Source organism: Copadichromis virginalis, linkage group LG19 (assembly GCF_057382275.1).
Source record: "Copadichromis virginalis isolate Kocher_CV1m ecotype Utaka linkage group LG19, C_Virginalis_male_GT1.1, whole genome shotgun sequence".
NCBI classification, from domain to species: domain Eukaryota; kingdom Metazoa; phylum Chordata; class Actinopteri; order Cichliformes; family Cichlidae; genus Copadichromis; species Copadichromis virginalis.
The window spans coordinates 19,092,138-19,113,040 of NC_140636.1; the positions used below are offsets into that span (position 1 = coordinate 19,092,138).

Genomic DNA, 20,903 nt, shown 5'->3' on the forward strand with positions numbered 1-20,903 from the left:
GCAGAAGCAAATGCGAAAGATTTTAAAATACCTCTGACCCTGTCTCTGCTTACCTTCAGCGAGCAGCAGCTGGATTTGCAGCTCGCTCCACAGGCAGCTCAGAGGACAGCGGTGGGGGAGGGATTCGATCTGACAGCCACCTTGAAGCAAGCGGAAGCTCAAGTGGGCGAGGAGGAGGAAGCATGGAGCTCTCCGGAGGTGCAGGGACTGAACCTGAACAGAGCCACTCGAACACATCTACACTGACAGAGAGAGAGCCCAGCTCCTCCTCACTCTGCTCCATGGATGAAGAGCAGCTGACAGACATGGAGGTGGTGAGAAGAGTGCTGACCAGCTCCAGAACCAACGTCAACTTCATCACAGAGATCTTTCGACAGGTTAAGGAAAAATGGTTATTTATCATAAAGTGAGAACAGTTTCCTTGTATCTTTCTTGACATGTTCATATTCCCGGTTGCTGCAGGCGTTTCTTCTTCCCATGTGCGAGGCAGCGGCAATGCGAAAGGTGGTCCGAGTTTACCAGGAGTGGATCTCCATGGAAGACAAACCAGTTTTCATGAAGGAGCCAGAGGAGGGCCCTTATCCTATAGTCACGGCCACAAGTATGGATACAGGCTCGCAATTCGGAGACAAAGATGATGAGGTGAGAAATTTTGTGAAATCAGTCATGTAATTAGCTGAAATACTCAGGTAAACGTTCTGTACATTAGCAGCCAACAAGTTTCAGTTCTCAAGACCAGCTTGAGGTAAATAGAAGTGTTTATTTGTGTACTTTCCTTTTTTTTAAGGGAATGAATAAAGTGATTGACAGTGAATTGTTGGAATACAGTGTTCATGCTGGAGTTCAAACTACACTACAGGTATGTTCTCACACACAAAAACTGCCAAACTTCCACAATCTTGGTGTTATTTCTTAAATATTTCTTGTGGTTTTGATTGCCTTTCTTCCGTCTCTGTCTCCTTTACAGGTGTTTATCACCCACTCCTCTAACGTTTTCCTGCTGGAACCAGCCAACGACATTAAGATCCTTTTGGAGGAGCATGTCGATATGTGCAAGCGAGTGCTGAACATCTACCGCAGCCTTGTCATGCATGAAACCATGGACCAGAAGACATGGTAAAAACACAAACAGCAGCGTAAAATGCCATCTAATTACATTTGTGTGCTCTCAACTACCTGCTGTTTCTGATTAAAGAAGAAGAACCGTTTAGCTTTAACGAGTGTTCCTGAATTTGTAGGGAGCAGATCTTGCTGATTTTGCTGAGGGTGACAGAGTCAGTAATGAAAAGGCCTCCATCCATCATGCCTCAGGGCAAGAAGAACAACACATTGTCGGGCAGATTAGCTGGACCCATCTTTCAGGTACGTTATAATAATGTCATGAAAATAAGGAGGCTCACTGGAAGGCCCGGCTACGCCGGCTCAGTCACTTCCACACACACAGCCACTCGGCTGGAGAGAGGCCTGGGGTTGGAGCTGGGGCAGGGTCAGGGTCAGGGGGGAAGCTGGGAACAGGGGGTTCAGGTAAGTTTGGCTCTGTGGCTGTTATCAGCCATAGAACAGGCGTACACGAGACATTAGCATCTGGGACTATAACGGATAGCAGTGGGACAGGGGGCACAGCAGGCCTGGAAACCCGGTCATCATCTAAAAGACTTCTATATTTCAATATTATATAATCATGTGTTTTAATATGTTACCACACTCTAGGGTTGCCAGCATGACTTATTTTACTTCATCCCTCTCTTTCTGTACAGACACTGATAGTAGCCTGGATTAAGGGCAACTTAAACGTCTACATAAGCAGAGAGCTGTGGGATGACCTCCTCTCTGTCCTCTCCTCCCTAACCTGCTGGGAGGAGCTGGTCACTGAATGGTCACTGACCATGGAGACGCTTACAAAGGTACTGAACAGGGACCACATATACCTCCGCTCTGCTATTAATATAACTAGATAAATTCAGTTCAACACTTATCCAAGTCCTCCAACTGTTACCACCTAAAACAGTGTGGTAAAAGATTAAAGCTTTGTTATGTCTCTGTGTCTTAGGTTTTGGCAAGGAACCTGTACAGTGTCGATCTGAATGAGCTGCCTCTCGACAAGCTCAGTGAACAAAAACAGAAGAAACATAAAGGAAAAGGTGAGTCACTTTTACCGACCTTCAAAAGACATTCCTGTGACTTCCTAAGAGCATATCTGGAACACAGCCGGCTGATTGTCACATCGCACTGCTGGAACCAAATGCAGCTCTGGAATATAAATTGGTCTGTTCATGTATTATTTTTTGACTGCAAAAACCTGAGGTCACAGAAAAACTACTAATTTGTAAATTTAGCAGATTTCTAGATGTAAATAGCACACGTGTTTTCAGCTCAGTTCACCGAGAAGTCATTCCTCTGTTCTTACAACAGGTATTGGTCCGGAGAGCCAGCGGCAGGTTGTCGATCGTTCCTTCTCTAAAGGCTGGAGCAGAGACCAACCAGGCCAGGCAGCCGCCATGAGACAGCGAAGCGCCACCACCGCTGGGTCACCAGGCATCGAAAAAGCCCGCAGTATTGTCCGGCAGAAGACTGTAGGTCAGTGTGCCCTCTTCCTACAACTCTGCTCCCTTTCAATGTAAATGTTCATAGCACTGACTCCCAGAATTTGTCTATGCATACTTTGGAGAAATAAATGGTGCGCAACAAAGCCAAACTAGCATGCTGTCTTTCCTCAGTAGATTTTGGATACCGTCACGCTCTTCTCAAGTCAGTTTTGTTTGATTTAATGTCTCTCCTCTGCTTCCCTCCTCCTGCCCATCTGTCAGCCTGACAGGAAGCTGTGGCATATGCTCACTACCATTCCTCTCTGGAGTCATGTTTATGGAAAATCTTTAGCTGTGGCCATTAGTATGAAAGATGTAGTTACAGCAATGCTTGAATAGGTTTAGTATCAGCTGAGATGATGAATAAAACAAATCCGAAAATCAAGTTGGGACTTTAAAAATACATTCACAGCTCTAAATACCCCAATTAAAAATTGTAACTGTGATGCCAAAAATTTGAGTAGTACTATTAAATATTTGATAAAATATTTGACTCTTTTGGTAGAGAATTTTTTTAACCTTGAAATCCATATATAATACTGTTTCCTCCTTTTTTAAGCTATATTACCAAAGATGTTTCAAACGTGAATACACGCAGCCAGCCGGTTTGAATAATCTCAGTGTTATGCATTACGATAAAGACGGTTCTGCTCCAGTTGTGAATGCCAGAGTAGATTGAAACTAACCACAACAAAGGACGTTCCTCCACACTCTGCAGGGATTGAAGGTTTGGTTCCAGAAGGGTCTCTACAACCGGATTAGTTTAGGATATTTTCTTGAATGTCAACATGATGATTCCCATTTTCATTTAATTTTATGTAGCGTTCCTGTTTGTCGTGGGCTTATGAAGAGACTTGAGCTGCAGAACTCCCACCAGCTCTCTCACTCTCTCACTCACCAACTTTCCTGCAAAACTAACCCTGTCTCACCCCTCCCTCACCTTCCCTTCCCGTCTCTGTCCCTCCATGCCCATCATGGAGCCCACCTTTTCAATACCATCCTGTCACTTGTCTCTTGTTCCACTAATTTCCTCCAAGCTGTGTTTCTATGCTTTTGTCTTATTTACTAAACGTATTCACTTGCTCTCTCTTTCTATTATCTTCATTTTTTATGTACTCTTTTCCACTTCTCCTTCCTCACTTACCTCTTAACCTTTATCTATACTTTTTTCCTCTTTTTTGTATTTTTCCCTTTTCTGTCCCACACTCTTCCTCTCTTCTGTTTCTCTTCTTCCCACTTCCTCAGCCCTGCGTAGCTGTTCTACAGGGGATTCTCTGCTGTCCTCAGCCTTTATCCGCAGTGCTAAGAGTGCTCCTGCTCTGGCTCCACCTCTTCCTGTCCTCCTCCACCACCACCACCACCCTTTACTACCCCCCCTTGCCGACCAGCTGGCAGGTACACACTCTTTGCACTACCTGTCTGCCTGCCTGCTGCCTGCCTGCCTGGATTAGTCGTCTACACAGACTGAAACTCTGCCTGTTGTCTTGTCTCTGAATATTTCTCTTTTCTTGTTTGTTTGTTATCACTGGATCAACAGTTTTCATCCGCTCCATCAACAGTCATTGACCCCATTCCCAGTTCAACTGCAACTTGGCTAATCTTAAAAGCTGTTGATCAGCAGTGCGCAAAATTTGCATGTTGCAAGTGTAGATCTCTGAATTTTTTTCATCATTTAACAAGCAAGTTGTTTTTCAAATACGGTCTTTGTTCAGTAAAATGTCAAAAGATGGCCTAAAATGATTATTTGCAAGATGCAAAAGGGGCATATTTTTGTAAAACTGAAAGATATTCCCAAATCATATAATACAAAATATTTATATGCAAGATCTTCCACTGGAAGAACAGAGGTGCTTAAAGGTCTCTGCAGATGGTGAGAATCCTTCATCCACCTGCTGAAGTTTGTGGTTACAGAGGTTAGTGACAGCTCACAAAGCAGACAGCACAAGGACAGCCAGTGCAGCTGATTGATATTGAGGAGTACCACAGCAGTAACCTATCCAGGGAGCCAACTGAGAGAAGACTTGAGGGGAGTAGGGCAGAAACTGAACATTAAAGTAAGAGCAACCAATACATAGCCTTGTTTCTCAGATAGAAAAAAACTCAAAAACAAAACACTGAAGTGCTGATATGCTTTGGCAGGTGTTAGTACATCTGGCAGTCACCCAGATGATCAAGTATGTTTGTTGGAATCACTCAACTGTGATTGTATTTGTAGGATGTGTTAAATAATCACCTCAATATATACAGATCAGGCGTAACATTGATTGCCTGCCTAATATTGTGTTGGTTCACCTTTTGCTGTCAACTCTTACCTGCAGGGGCACGCACTCTGTATTGTTGTGCTCCTCAAACCATTCCTGAACTATTTTTGCTTTGTGAAAGAGACCACAGCCATCAGGGAGTACTGTTTCCACAAAAGAGTGCATGGTCTGCAACAGTGCTTAGGTAGATGGTATGTATCCAAGTAAAATCCACATGGATGGCAGGCCCCAGAGTTTCCCAGCAGAAAATCGCCCAAAACATTACACTGCCACTGCTGGCTTGCTGTCTTCCCATAGTGCATCCTGGCGGTAGGTGTTCCCCAGGTAAACAACAGACAGGCGCACCCATCTATGCGATATAAAAGAAACCGGAGTAATCAGGGCAGGTCACCTTTCAGTGGTGGGCAGGGGTCAGCTTGGCCACCCTGACTGGTCTGCAGTTCTGTAGCCACACATAGAAGAAACTGTGATGCACTGTGTATTCTGTATTTAATGTATTCAGCATTAAATTTTTCATTGCTTTGAGCTACAGCGGTTCATCCATTGGATCAGTCAGTGTTATAATGTTATGCCTGATCAATGAATGTCTTCAGCAGCTTGCTAAAATGCTATTTTAAACACGCCTGCATATGTAAACTAGAACTAGTTTATATATGCATATTTATTATATAAATCGAATTCATTCTGGGCCAGCCAGTAGTGAACAAACATGTATGTCATTTTCAGTCTGTGTTCCAAACATTTCACTTAGACTTTAGATGTAAGTGGGATTTGCTTTTCTTGTTGTACACCTGTTTGCATGAAACTCGACATACCTGTTTTCTTTGTTATTTGCTTATCATCTTGCTTGCCTGCTTGCCTGCCCGCCTATTAGCCTGCACCTTACTCTTATCTGCCTGCACACACATTTGTCTTCGAGGTCTTGCCATTAACTCTACATATTTGCATTTTTTTCTGCGTGTTATAAGTCACTTTATTTCTCTACCTTTCTTCTTGATCTTCCTTTCACCAATTTTTTTGGTGTAAAATTTCATATGATTTGCTTTATTCTTGCAGTGGCTTTTGCTCGGACAGCTCTCCTTTCTCTTTAGTATGAGAGGATGATGACTCGCATATCATTTTTGTTGTTTTTAGTGTGTCTGTGTGTGGTGGTCACTAATGGATGGTTATTGTGCAAGAGAGAAAACCCACTGAAATAATTGTAAATGAAACTTAAGGGGAATTTCTGTGACATTAAACATGATGGTTGTACAACATAGCTTGCTCTTGCAAGTGCACAACAGCCAAACTGGGAAGCAGTCAGCTGTGTTGCTGCATTGTTGCAAGCGAAATGGTGTATAGTATAACACACAGGTGTTGAACTCCAGGCCTCAAGGGCCGGTGTCCTGCAGGTTTTAGATGTGTCCTTGATCCAACACAGCTGATTTAAATAGCTAAATTACCTCCTCAACATTTCTCAGTGTTCTCCAGAAGCCTGGTAATGAACTAATCATTGGATTCAGATGTGTTGACCCAGGCTGATGTCTAAAACCTGCAGGACACTGGCCCTCGAGGCCTGGAGTTCGACACCCCTGGTATAACATATGAGGGGAAAGAGATTTTTACATAAATGATTTTGATCTTGTCCATCTTCTTTATCTTCTTAAAATCAAATTCCAGCTTCATATTCATGCCATCAAACTATGCTAGTTCAGAATTATCCTTATTTATCTTATTCTGGACCTTATTGCAATTCTAAGTTCGTCCTCTGTCTGAAGCAATATCTCTTAGCACGTAGGTTGGGCTTCTGTGTTCACAGGCAGAGCTATGTGCCTGAGATAGTCATATTAGGGAATTATCTACTCTCTTTAAAATCATCTTGAGCCAAACATAGAAAAAAACTGTTCTGAAGCCAGACCTTTTGACTCGGGGAGTCTATTTGTTGATAGTTCGCAGTTTAAAACTTAATTAATAATAATATTTATGAAGATGTAACTACCAAACAGTCAGCATTCAGGCATTTATCCAATGTTTTTTTTTTCTTTTTCTACTAAAACAAGGTAAAAAAGGTCATGGTTAGCACCAGTAGTAGCTTGATAAATAGCCATAGGATGTTTGCTATGAATACATTTTGTTTTTGTAAGCAACATCAGTGAGTACAATCTGATAAAGAACCAGACTTTAGATAACTTCTGCCTAATGCATTCTTTCAGATCTGTGTGTGTGTGTGTGTGTGTGTGCGTGCGTGCGTGCGTGCGTGTGCACATGCCTGCATGCACAGTTTTTAATGTGTCTCCTCCCCTTTCTGCTCCAGCTAATGCCACTCCTTTTCCTTCCAGACCTCGAGGATCCACCAATCACACTGACATCCCGCACGTCTCGGATGCGCCACTCATCCCAGAGCGACGAGACTCCTCCCATCTCCTGTTCTGAGGTCTTCCAGGGTGGGGCTTGTGATCTGGATACCCCAGCCCCATCCTCCCTTGCAAGGAGCAGCAGTGCCTCTGACATCATGGAGCCTTTCATCACAGAGCGGGTCAAAGGTGAAGATCCCCAGAGGGATCCAAATTTGATCCCAAATCCTTCTCCCCATCACCACCACTCCACAACTTCTTCCTTACTCGTAACCAACAGCCACGCAGCTCAACCACCCTCACAGTCCCTCACCTTCTCTTCTCCCACCCCTTTTGCCTTCTCCAATGGTGCTGTTTCCTCGTCCTCAGAGGTAAAAGATGATGGTAGTGTGTGCGATCAATTCTGGCACCAAAGTGTCTCTCGAAGCCGAGGTTCTAGTTCCGATTGGGTGAGTGACTGGGACTCAGCCTTCGCCTTTCAACCTGAAAAGGAAGCTGATGCAGATGAGGGTGAAACTGGGGAAGATGATTTATTCTCTTCTATTAGGGACTACCTCATTAACAAAGAAGCTGAGAGGAAGGGCGAGACAGGCGAGAAAGATAGTCCCGGTCGAGCGGTAGAAAACAGCGTTGCTTTACCCGCACTCGTGCAAACAGGATTGGCAAGAACACAGTTAGAAAACAGAGGGCAGCTCGGAGAAGCAAAGCAGGTGGTAAGGGAGGACAGACAGGTAAGTAAATCAGTGAGACATAGCAGTGTGGATTCTATTGAGGAGAATGAGGCAGAGCAGCCGAGTATCTATGAGTGCTTGGAGCTGCAGTGTCAGTGGCCATCACCCAGTGCTAAGGTGGGCTCTAGTTTAGAAAGAACTACTGCTGAAAAGAAGGTTGTGGGAGGAAATAGTGGAAAGGCAACAGTATTGGAAGGGAAATATGACTTATGGGGTGATGCAGAAGAGAAACAAGATGATAAAGAAATGGCAGCAAATGACAAGTCCAGTTTAATTAGGCAAGATACTACTGTGGGTGAAGGAAGCAGTGAATCAGTTCCCCAAACTTCAGAACCCACTAAGACCAAGATGTCCCGTAGTAGCACTAAGAGGCATCATTCTGGGGGTGTCCATGTCAGTTTCCGGCCCTCAACTGAATCTGTCCAGTTCCATAACCCTCTTGAAAATAAGGAGGCCCACTGGAAAGCCCGGCTACGCCGGCTCAGTCACTTCCACACACACAGCCACTCGGCTGGAGAGAAACCTGGGGTTGGAGCTGGGGCAGGGTCAGGGGGGAAGCTGGGAACAGGGGGTTCAGGTAAGTTTGGCTCTGTGGCTGTTATCAGCCATAGAACAGGCGTACACGAGAAATTAGCATCTGGGACTCTAACAGATAGCAGTGGGACAGGGGGCACAGCAGGCCTGGAAACCCGGTCTGGGACTGGAGGGGACAAAGACAAGCAGCATGCTGGATCCTGTGTGGGATCCAGTCATGGCCCAGAGGTTCACTCTGAGGTGTTGTCAAGCAGTTCAGGTTCCTCAGGAGTGCGCGGACGTTTAGGACGTTCCGCCTTGCGATCTAGAGCCTCCCGCTCACGCTCCCAAGAGCCAGGGAGCACTGCCTCACGGCACCACCAGGGGGCTCTTCTTGGTGGTGTTTATAAGACTGTGGTTCACGCTCTGTCGTCCAAGCCTCGGCCCCAAGGTCAGGGGTCATCCCAAGGCTCGTCGCCGCAGCGGCAGGCCCGGGCCACCATGGGTGATGCATCACTCAGGGATCTCTACTCCCATGTCCTGGGCTACTTTGGACGAAAGACGACTACGCCAGGTGAGGATCGCAACGAACGAAGTTCTCACAAAGGAAACAGCTGTGGAAAGACAAATACTCACCACCACACAAACACCAGCAACTTTCTTTTCCTTTTTGGCTGTTTTTTTTTTTTCTTTTTTAACTGGTTTGTTATGATGGAATGACATTTTTGGCTGAAACTCATCATCTTGCTGCTGGACTGAAATTCAAACTCCCTGTTGATGTGTTTCCTCTTGAACGTAGCCCCTCCTCCAGCCTGCCTCTTATCAAGGACCCTCACCCTCTTACTTCCCATGCCTTTCCACTTCTCTAGCTCAGAAGCTCCCTCCCTCCTCCTTTCTGCTTCCTCTAAGGGTTTCGGGATTTTTAACCTTCTCACCTCCTTACCCTGTTCTCCACCTCCATCCTCACCTTGATGTTGCATGCAGCCTCCTCGTGCCTCCTTCGTCTCCTCCCCCGGACTCCGGCCCTTCTTCAGCTCTACAGAAGGAAATTGATCTACAGACAAGCACAAATGTCTGTAGAAAAAGAAAACAGCTGACATACACTATACTATTGAGAAAGATCCCAGATATTTTGTAGCACTTTCAGGCTTTGATTCATTGTTGTCAATCAAGGAATATCAGTGATTTTACAAATTGAGTGTAAGCATTTAGCTGTAGTTCATTCTCACACCACTAGAGTGCAGCATAAGACCCTTTGATAAATTGATTGTAGTAATCTAGACAGAATTTGAATGAATATAAAAAGGTATGCACTTTCAAATTGGTAATGGTTATTTGCCTTGGACACTGCTACAGCCTTTATCAGCTATGCTGAATGGTTAAGTGCACATTTGAATCAGCAGCACAAATGCCACCTTTTTCTGTTCATTCTAATCCTTGGTGCAGAAGTGAGGCTATTTTACCTTCGGGTTTGGATTTTTGATAAGAGCACAATGATTCATCACCTGAATCTGTCTTGATGTGGAGTTACTGTTGCAAAACCACTTTTTAAAATCATGTTCTTACATTATTCAGGAGTATTGCATGGCAGCTTGTGTCAAATAATATACTTGTTTGGTTTGTCTACTAATGTTCCAGATGTTTGAGGCCTGCATTATTTATTTATTTGTTTATTTTTTTTATTTAATTTTTTTATTACAGTAAGGAAGAAATTGCATTTTAGTGTAAATAAGCAATTTTGGGCATTCACGGTTTCACCTGGTACTTTTTTATACCAGATATTATATGCTGTGGCTGGTTAAACTCAGATTGATGGTGCTTTTGCATAATCCATGAGCACAAGTGGCGCCACTTGACCACACTCTTTTATGGTTCGGTTGTGCAGAATTTGCATGACTGAACTGAGTCCATTAGAATGAGCTTGTGCAGTTATTGTAAACTCTCCACACTGAAGTCCTTAAAAAAGAGCTTTATTAGGTCTAGTGTGTTGCATCATTGTTACTGTATTTGTCCATTCACAGCAGCTGGTACTTTACTGAACTGCAGCATGAGTGAGAGAAAGCTTGGAGTGCAGTGAGTCATTGGTAACTCTCCATGTAGAGTAATATATCCAGAATTGTTTTTATTTTTGGATCTCTTCGCTAAGAGTGTTGATCCAGTGGAGACAAGGTCATCCATAGCTCTTATCTTATTGAGGTGATTTTGGTATCAGGTGCCAGACGACACACACTGCAATTGTTGAAATGACTCAACCGAATGGGCTGAACATGTGAAAAAAATCCACTAGAGATGAGTTGTCAAGTCTGTCAGATGGCATAGTCTGTGTAAGGTCAGCTCACAGCTTGTTTATGGTACTAATAGGGAATGCATTGTATATGTTAGCTTTAATGGTGCATTAATGAGACTAAAAACACTTTTCTTTTTCCTTCCATTTTGTGTTGCTATTGGTGATGTCATGGCAAATAACCATTACAGTAAAATATTATTTAACATCTGGGCAAGGGCACATGTCTGAATAACACACTAATTTTGCTTTTGAGTATTCAGGAATGATATCTGTAAGGCTTCAATAGAAGCAACATTAAGTTTACTTAAGTTCTCTCTGTACTATCACGGCCACAGTATTCTGATCCTGCTTAAATTTTTATGGTTGCGCTTACGTTACCTACTGCAGAGGTGGAGCAGATGATGTCTTTGGGTGATGTACAAGTGTACCTGCAGGGTATTCCCTTTTGAATTTTTCTTGTTCGGTGGTAAATTCTGTGTTAAATGTGGCAGTAAATAATTTGGTTGCTATTTTTGTATCCAAGCTAACAGCAGTATAACTCATAGTAACATAACTGCACTAATGTGGGCCTGTGGTATGCTGCTTGTTTGGAGCTAACAGTGTGATACTCTCTCTTGCTCTGTCTGCATGGTGTGTATTAACTCCTGCATTGCTTTCCTGGTGGTTATTGATGCGCCTGCTATTGTGGCTTTTCTTTATTTAAAAAATACAGTTTTAAATAACATTCAGGCCTACAGTATACACACACATCAGGACTGCTCTTAAATCATCAATTTTACCAGTTACTAGTTTGTTTTAGTGATATTGTGACATTTCAGTGTAACATCTGATCACTGTGCTTTAAATGGTGCTTTTAATGCTCTGTGGGCAATGTTGGGATTACTGTTTCCTGATCAAAAACAAAATGTCACCATATCTTTGATTTTTAGATGTTTACAAAGATTATCAACAAGTCAGACCTGATGATAGTCATGTTACACAATTCCTTATTTCTTGGTATGTCTAAGTTTTCTATCATTGAAACTGTTTGGGTGGGTAAGCATCAGTCAAGCCCCTCTCAGGCATCTGCTCCTTTCTGTAAATGTGACAGCATCTGAGCAAGTCCTGTCTGAATGCACATCCTGGTCACTTTTTCATTAGAAAACTCAAGAAAAGACTTGAACTGTTAACTACCTAAAAACTGGATATTTATGCACCTTAAACATCATGGACAGCACAACAAATAAAACTTTGAGACGTCTTAATAACTTTAAAGGTGTGCATTGAAGTATTTTATTTTGAAAGTCCAGTTGCCGCTAACCAGCCAGGCTCGGCTCTGGTATGTAAATTTACTACCTGCTGGCTGGCCTGGGAATGATGTCATTCAGCTTCCTCTCCAGTGAGTCTCTTCCTGGATTTCCTTAAGAGCGGTTGTCAGCTGGACTTCAGGGTTGTGGAGTTGGAAGAGAGACTTGCCGGTGAAGCAGCTGCATGATGTTGAGGATCAGAATAGTGAGCTGGCCTGTTTGAAGATGGGGACAATGTCTGAATGGGTGTATGCTGTCACTTTAACAGGTTAATAGTTTTGTATACAATGTCTGACAGGGGCTTCACAGTCTGTCTTTGTGTGTTTGCTTACTTATATGGCTCCCTATGCTTGTGAATGCTCATTGGTTTTTATCATTCCTCTGTGTGTGTGTGTGTGTGTGTGTGTGTGTGTGTGTGTGTGTATTATAACCTTGTCTACCTCTGTGCCTCATTATGCATTTGTGTTTGTAGCCAATAAAGAGGAGGTGGTCCAGAAGGCCCGTCCAGTCTCCACTGATGTTGGAAGCAGCAACCCAAACTTCTCTGACCTCATGGATGAGTTTATCCAGGAGAGACTGAGGGCCAAAGGAACTTCAGTTAGTACAACACGCACGCTAATTTCAGATTGTGTCATAAGATGGAAGATACGAGCGTCACTTTCTCCTCTGTACACAGGGTCGCCGTGGCAGCAGCCCGGGAAGCCTGGAAGTTCCCAGGGATCTGCCAGAGCTCCTGGAGGCCAGTCATAGTCGTGATGGATCGCGACCCTTAGATGATCTTCGGCCTGTCGATGATCCGGGGGTTCCCTCTGAGTGGACGTCACCCGCTAGTGCCAGCGGTTCTGATGTCATCAGCTCCGACAGCCAGTCAGACTCCTTTAATGCCTTTCAGTACTCCACCTGCAAATTTGATAGTAAGGAACAAGATATGAGCAGTTTATTTATGCTGCACGGCACACATTTATCCTCTTTTTAAAACAATATTAAAGTATAAAACTGTTATCTTGAGCAAAACTTTTTATTAGTTCGTGTAAAATAGTTTTATGTTATTAAATAATCATTTTTTCTGCCAAGAGAAGCAGAAAAACACAAAATTGAGTTTCTTTTTTTTAAGGTAAATTAATCTGTAGGAGTAAGCCATCTCATCTTCTGTTTAACTTTGAAGAAGTTTTTGTGAAGTGTTTAAAAATAATGCATCACAGTTTGTCAGGCTGCTGAAATTAAAAGAGGAAAATCAACAACTGTACAGCAATGATGACTTTTCTTTCTTTTGTAGATTTTACTTTTAGCTCCGAGGCGTCTGCAGGGGGAGCTGGATCTGCAGCAGGAGGGGGAGGAGGTCGAGGCAGCTCGCTGGATCAGGACAGTCTCAGTGGGGGCGTGGCCTGTGAAGAGCAGGAGGTGGCCAGTTTGACGACACTTCACATCGACTCAGAGACGAGCAGCCTGAGCCACACTGTCACGGTTACAGGTAGGGACATAACAGACTTCAGCTCAATGCCTGCTCACCAGAACCCTTAAATACTGTGTTTTTATGCCATCTAAGGGGTTTTCCCAGTGCGTAATCTCCCAGTAGATTAAATGGGGGGGGGGAATATAACAAATATTCAGAAAACATCCCAAAAACTGTGAGAATTTACTCTAATAAAGATAAAAGAAGTTGAAATAAATAACGCTTATGTAACACTGATTTAACGCTTAAATAACGTTTGTTTATTTAGGAGCCATTTGATACAGTTTATCAAATTTTTTGGTAAACGCGTTGTAAATTAAGTCTATCTGAAATGTAGGTTCTTTGCGTCGATCATGCAAGCACACACACACACACAAACTAACAATGGTTATCAAGTGTTTCTATGCAAGGTTACTTTAATCTAGTAAACAAATGGTTGTGTGTAGGCTGTGTAGCCTCTTAGATTTATCAGTTCGTGTTGGTGTTTGCGATAAGCACCTATTTTGTAAACAGATCCTCGTAACACTAATGAAGGATAAAGTAGGACTGGGCATCTAATAGAAATGTAAATTCAATTTCGGCTTCCAGTGGTTATTATAATAGAATAAGATGGAATAAAATTAATGCTTTTATCCATTATTTTTGCTGCAAAAAATTGATACAAGCATTAATAATACTGCAAAGTGTTGTTTTTTTCTTCCGTTATGAATCGAGGGCGTTCTTTTCCTTTGTAAGAGTCTAGTTTCGAAGGCTCGGCTGTCCCATTCAGGTCTCTGTCGTTTAACTTGTGGCCGCCGTGAAGTTTGCTGTTCACCAGCTCATCTCCCCGCACCTGCAGACATCCAGTGGTTGAATCTTCAGAACAGCAGTTGCCCTAACTCCCTACTGGATTTATGAATCCCTGTTAGATATTAACTAATCAAGATTACAACTTTAAATAACTAAGTGATCATGCCTTTTGTTGTAATCAAGCAGCCCTACTCTGAATAGAATATCACCTTTTTTTTTTAAATTTAAGCCCGTTTTTTACTTTACCACCTCTCTACAGCGATGTGCATCCCTAAGAACATTTTATATGAAATTTGAGTGCAGGCTCTCATTTACCACAATGTTGAGTATCCATTTAAAATGATGTAAAAGGACCCAAACAATGATAGGCACTCTGCAAAAGAAACCCAGTCGAGTAAACCTTTTTAGAAATACTCTTGAAGGTATAAGATCAACAGATACTTTGAATGCAGTCTTTTGTTATTGATTAACAAGAACATCTATCATGTTTTCAGGATTTTTTTTAAAAAATATCACAGTGATGAGTGTCAATAAAAAGCATGAGAGTAGTATAATAAAATACATAATAGCTGAAGCAAATAACATGCTTATAAATCACATTAGTGTGATCCAGAACAAAGAGAAAAATGGACTAAACTATCATAAGAAAGTATTTTTCTGATTGTCTTGGTTTTCTGTGTGATCTTTAAAATGACGTTTTTTACTATCCACTTAGCACTTAGGTTTTAAGTGTCCTTCTTTGATATAAGTCAGAATAAAAACAACCTCTCAGCCTCACATTCCACCATAAAGCATGAATCTCATCCTCCCGTTGCCTTATCAGGAGTTGATGTTTTCTGTATTCTTTCCCAGGTTCGGAGAGTGCATCACCCATGCATTCACTCGGGGGCTCTCGTTCCCAGACTCCTTCTCCTGCCACTTTGACAGCAGAGCACACTGAGCACACGCATTCCCACTCCCACACCCATTTACAGCTGGACCAGAAACTCCACAACTCTGTCTTACAGACCCCCGATGACCTGGGTAATACTCAGAGGCATTCACTTTGAGATGCTTTTTCCTGTTCATACAAAGTGTAGTACTTTAATCATGTTTGTGAATATGAAATACTTTGTAGGATAACTCAGTCATGTTCTCATTGACTCATTAATTCCAGAAACGAGTGAGTTCCCCAGTGAGGACTGTAGCGTGATGGCGGGCGGCTCTCTGACCGGATGGCACGCAGATGTTGCCACGGTAATGTGGCGAAGGATGCTGGGTATCCTGGGAGATGTGAACAGCATCAAGGACCCAGAAATCCACGCTCAGGTCTTTGACTACCTGTGTGAACTTTGGCAAAACCTGGCCAAGGTGAGAATTGAGACATACAGTGAACCCGCAACTCCTGTGTCAGTGAACATGTTCTCCAATGACGAGCTTTTCTGTTTGCAGATCAGGGATAATTTGGGCATTTCTCTGGATAACCAGTCGTCTCCTCCACCCCCTGTTCTGATCCCACCCCTGAGAATCCTCACCCCTTGGCTCTTTAAGGTATGTGTGATAGAGAGGTAACAATAAGGGTTATAACATAACATGTGTTTCAGTGTTAGTTAAGCAATCTTTTCTCTTTAGGCCACCATGCTGACAGAGCGTTACAAGCAGGGGAAACTTCACGCCTACAAGCTGATTTGTAGGATCATGAAGAGACGGCAAGACGTTTCACCAAACACAGACTATCTGACACACTTCTATAACATCATGCATCAAGGACTTCTCCACCAAGACCAGGTAGAGTGGTCTCAAATTTATACTTGAACATAATATATGAACAAACAGCATATTTTATATTTTACAGATTTCTTTAATCTTGCAGCTGTTAATAAAACATTTTTTAATGTTAAATACTCAAATCCAGCTCTTTAAGCACAGAGTAAGTGCAGGAAAGCAGGGAAATGGGGAGAAAAGATAGTCATGCAGGCAAACATGCTGTGCTACTGTGAATGCACCTTTGAAGCTAAATGTTTAAAAAAAAAACCTGTATTACTTTTACAGGACATTGTGAACACCATCATCAAACACTGTAGTCCCAGGTTCTTTAGTATCGGTCTACCTGGAGCCACCATGCTGATCCTGGATTTCATCATCGCAGCTTCTAGAGTCACTGCCTGCTCATCACTCAATGTAAGAAATCCTCCCATTTGCAATGTTGGTTTCCAGCTTTACAGGAGCTGATTCTTTCATTCCTGTCCTCCTAACAAGTTTTATTTTCCAAAGGCTCCAAGAGTTGAAGCACAGATTCTTCTCGGATCTCTGGTGTGCTTTCCCAACTTTTACGGGGAGCTTCCTGCTCTCCACCCCACCACAGCTGACGTGGTACTTACCAAGTTCCCTGATGTCAAGGTACGCGAATGCCGATCATCATCTTCCACCTTACCTTATCCCTAGTATCCTCCCCTATCACAACAACTCTCTGCATGTCCTCCTTCACTACATCCATGAATCTTCTCTTAAGTCTTTTTCTTTTCCTCCTGCCTGGGAGCTCCATATTCAACTTCCTTTGTTCAGTAAATCCACTATCCCTCCTGTGCACATGTCCAAACTATCTCAACCTTAACCTTATCTCCAGCCTGAGCTGTCCTTCTAATGTATGTAAATGTAGTTTATGGAATATTTTCAGTAGCAGTGTATTTAGGTGGCTGAAATTATTCTTCACCAGAGGCTCCCCTTGTTTGGATAATAGGGAATTATAGCCATCCTAGCAGTTACAACTGCACAGAAAATTCTTCTTTTTTAATCTTGCAGCATCCTTTCTGCAAATGATATGCAGCGCAGCCTGGTTCAGTGTATTCACAGTGGATAAACTGTTCATCATACCTCATATGCACTTCTCTGGGAGAGTATTACAATACACCGCAATAAAATATTGAGAAAATAAATTTTTTTTTTTAAAAGAAATTACTTTAATCTTCCTGTAAGTTCGGGGAAAAGCAGGACAATACAGTTAAACTGACAGGTCTGAAAATGTGTTAGTTTTTTTTTTTTTTTCCAACTCACACATCAAAAGCTCAAAAAGTTTATCTACATTGTTTGTAATCCAGGTCAGTTCAAACATCGACTGTCCATAGGGGATCTCGAAAGCAAACTAATAGGCTAATGTCTCATCAACCATTCTTGTTTGAGCTAAGGGCGATGGGAGTGATGTTGTTATTGTTGTTGGTGCCATGTAAACTGCTAATGCCATGCGTGGCAGCGCCTCAGGCTCACTCACTGCTTTGTTATGTGGCAGAAGCTTGTTTTGAATCACTAAGCGGTCATTAACACTGACCAGAGGGACAAGACCAGGGAGTGTGTGAACGTGTCTGGGGTGTGTGTTGACCTGTTTAAACTGTGACTATGTGTCCATATTTAGTCCAGCATATCTGTCTACGATATGCATTAACACCACACGGTGTAGTTCCTTGAATCTGTTTCCTGTTTGTCTGACTGGGAACTATTAAGCTTGTCCTCATTTTCTGACATATAAATAGTGTTGAAATGATGGATGCTCATATCAAACATTGCCAAATAATGAGGTTAGCTTAAAGGGAGGGGGAAATTAACTAAAATGGCTTGTTTCAGATACTGGACAAACTCAAGGACTACATCGAGGCCTTGTGTAAGATGGAGAAGGATTATTTTGAACAGTGAATCATGCAAAGCTACTCTAATAGGTCCATTTTAAGGATGCAGTCTGTTTATTATTTATTATACACACCTTTAAGGGCTACTCAATTATGGCAAAAATCATAATCCCAATTATTATCATCATCAGTATTTTGATCTGAGTTCTGTAACAAGACTTTTTATATTAATGCCTATAATAACAATACTAGTGGTCAGCTGATATATTGCTATTGAAAACTCATGTGCTGTATGTTTTTGTTTTTTTGTTGTTTTCTTTTTTTAAGGAGCATATCGTCAAAACCATCCTGACCTCTGCCAGGGATGAACCCTCTGCTCCTGCTAGGTAAAGGGTTTATAAAGTTTATTTATTTATTTTATTTATTTATTTATTTTTTACAGTGTTGCGCAGGTGCCCCAGGTTACCTAAAGTTATCATTTGTTAATAAATTCCTTAAGTATGTAACCACATCTGTTTGTGCTCACCGTTGGCGAGTATTTCTTTATTTTATGCTGGTTCCTGTGTGTAAAATTAATATATGCAGTGATTCCGATAAACTGCATTTATACAGGGAGTGCAGAATTATTAGGCAAATGAGTATTTTGTCCACATCATCCTCTTCATGCATGTTGTCTTACTCCAAGCTGTATAGGCTCGAAAGCCTACTACCAATTAAGCATATTAGGTGATGTGCATCTCTGTAATGAGAAGGGGTGTGGTCTAATGACATCAACACCCTATATCAGGTGTGCATAATTATTAGGCAACGTCCTTTCCTTTGGCAAAATGGGTCAAAAGAAGGACTTGACAGGCTCAGAAAAGTCAAAAATAGTGAGATATCTTGCAGAGGGATGCAGCAGTCTCAAAATTGCAAAGCTTCTGAAGCGTGATCATCGAACAATCAAGCGTTTCATTCAAAATAGTCAACAGGGTCGCAAGAAGCGTGTGGAAAAACCAAGGCGCAAAATAACTGCCCATGAACTGAGAAAAGTCAAGCGTGCAGCTGCCAAGATGCCACTTGCCACCAGTTTGGCCATATTTCAGAGCTGCAACATCACTGGAGTGCCCAAAAGCACAAGGTGTGCAATACTCAGAGACATGGCCAAGGTAAGAAAGGCTGAAAGACGACCACCACTGAACAAGACACACAAGCTGAAACGTCAAGACTGGGCCAAGAAATATCTCAAGACTGATTTTTCTAAGGTTTTATGGACTGATGAAATGAGAGTGAGTATTGATGGGCCAGATGGATGGGCCCGTGGCTGGATTGGTAAAGGGCAGAGAGCTCCAGTCCGACTCAGACGCCAGCAAGGTGGAGGTGGAGTACTGGTTTGGGCTGGTATCATCAAAGATGAGCTTGTGGGGCCTTTTCGGGTCGAGGATGGAGTCAAGCTCAACTCCCAGTCCTACTGCCAGTTTCTGGAAGACACCTTCTTCAAGCAGTGGTACAGGAAGAAGTCTGCATCCTTCAAGAAAAACATGATTTCCATGCAGGACAATGCTCCATCACACGCGTCCAAGTACTCCACAGCGTGGCTGGCAAGAAAGGGTATAAAAGAAGAAAAACTAATGACATGGCCTCCTCGTTCACCTGATCTGAACCCCATTGAGAACCTGTGGTCCATCATCAAATGTGAGATTTCCAAGGAGGGAAAACAGTACACCTCTCTGAACAGTGTCTGGGAGGCTGTGGTTGCTGCTGCACGCAATGTTGATGGTGAACAGATCAAAACACTGACAGGATCCATGGATGGCAGGCTTTTGAGTGTCCTTGCAAAGAAAGGTGGCTATATTGGTCGCTGATTTGGTTTTTTTTTGTTTTTGAATGTCAGAAATGTATATTTGTGAATGTGGAGATGTTATATTGGTTTCACTGGTAAAAATAAATAATGTAAATGGGTATATATTTGTTTTTTGTTAAGTTGCCTAATAATTATGCACAGTAATAGTCACCTGCACACACAGATATCCCCCTAAAATAGCTAAAACTAAAAACAAACTAAAAACTACTTCCAAAAACATTCAGCTTTGATATTAATGAGTTTTTTGGGTTCATTGAGAACATGGTTGTTGTTCAATAATAAAATTATTCCTCAAAAATACAACTTGCCTAATAATTCTGCACTCCCTGTAGAGGCCTTTATTGCAAAACTGCTTGCTCACACTGTGCTGTTTTTTGTTAGGTGTGTGGCTTTGTGCAGTCTGGGGATATGGCTGTGTGAGGAGCTGGCCCACGGGACTCAACATCCACAGATTAAAGATGCTCTCAATGTGATCTGTGTTACCTTGAAGGTCAGTTACACCTCAGTACATCTATAAATGGCAATTAAGTTCTGTTCAGCTGGACTTCCAAAAAGCAACCTAAATTTTCTATTTGAACTGTGACTCATTAAGACTGAAATGTCAGACCAGTCTGATCGCATTATGAGTTGTGTTATAGTTGTCTGTTCTCACACTTTGTCCCCATTGACCATGGATCTCTCAGTTTCTGACTGTGGTCCAGTGAAATAAGACCAAAGCAGTGACTCTGATTCAAAGGCATAGCAGACTGGCCGCATGTTGCACAGATCTGCTCAACACACTAGTGCCAAAACATCTGCTCCTTTTTAGGCTGAAAGTCTATCATACTGTTTCCATGAGGCAAGCCATGGTATAGTGCAGACCACTTACATAGACAAATAAATTTAATGTAGTGTATGAGAGAACGTACGTCTGTTCTTTATCCTTTTCTTTCTCTTTTTTTTAAGACAGACACATTTTCAATGATCCCTTCTCTACATCTGAATGTGAATCCTATTTAATACTTTGTGAACCCTGAAAATGATTGGCTGCAGCCGGATTGCCAATCCAAACTATAGAACTGGTATCTTTGTTGATATATTCCTGTTGTTGTTAAGATAGCCTTTGATAGGAAACTCCTATGTAAAATCCTGTAAAATGTGTCGGTTATAAAAATTAAAGGGTCGCTGTCATCATGCCTCTCACTCCTCTCTGTTCTATACCCTTCCCACTAGACAAGTATGGA

At 42.3% G+C, this 20,903-nt stretch overlaps 1 protein-coding gene across 8 annotated transcripts in view; it reads left to right on the forward strand.

Annotated features, from left to right (window-relative positions):
* ralgapa1 (Ral GTPase activating protein catalytic subunit alpha 1) overlaps nucleotides 1-20,903 on the forward strand; it is a 74,844-nt gene that overhangs the window by 10,466 nt on the left and 43,475 nt on the right. For 3 of the 8 annotated variants that reach the window (XM_085440569.1, XM_085440570.1, XM_085440576.1), the window contains exons 10-30: nucleotides 60-377; nucleotides 463-642; nucleotides 788-859; nucleotides 968-1,116; nucleotides 1,239-1,362; nucleotides 1,758-1,904; nucleotides 2,051-2,141; nucleotides 2,413-2,577; nucleotides 3,831-3,980; nucleotides 7,165-8,997; nucleotides 12,469-12,593; nucleotides 12,673-12,910; nucleotides 13,273-13,467; nucleotides 15,091-15,261; nucleotides 15,395-15,588; nucleotides 15,670-15,768; nucleotides 15,850-16,005; nucleotides 16,270-16,398; nucleotides 16,492-16,617; nucleotides 18,165-18,223; nucleotides 20,062-20,170. In XM_085440569.1, coding sequence (XP_085296695.1) covers nucleotides 60-377; nucleotides 463-642; nucleotides 788-859; nucleotides 968-1,116; nucleotides 1,239-1,362; nucleotides 1,758-1,904; nucleotides 2,051-2,141; nucleotides 2,413-2,577; nucleotides 3,831-3,980; nucleotides 7,165-8,997; nucleotides 12,469-12,593; nucleotides 12,673-12,910; nucleotides 13,273-13,467; nucleotides 15,091-15,261; nucleotides 15,395-15,588; nucleotides 15,670-15,768; nucleotides 15,850-16,005; nucleotides 16,270-16,398; nucleotides 16,492-16,617; nucleotides 18,165-18,223; nucleotides 20,062-20,170 — 4,830 coding nt within the window. Of the gene's footprint in view, nucleotides 1-59; nucleotides 378-462; nucleotides 643-787; nucleotides 860-967; nucleotides 1,117-1,238; nucleotides 1,363-1,757; nucleotides 1,905-2,050; nucleotides 2,142-2,412; nucleotides 2,578-3,830; nucleotides 3,981-7,164; nucleotides 8,998-11,097; nucleotides 11,146-12,468; nucleotides 12,594-12,672; nucleotides 12,911-13,272; nucleotides 13,468-15,090; nucleotides 15,262-15,394; nucleotides 15,589-15,669; nucleotides 15,769-15,849; nucleotides 16,006-16,269; nucleotides 16,399-16,491; nucleotides 16,618-18,164; nucleotides 18,224-20,061; nucleotides 20,171-20,903 lie in introns of all 8 variants that reach the window. The other 5 variants (XM_085440573.1, XM_085440577.1, XM_085440572.1 and 2 more) reach the window with 4 other exon arrangements.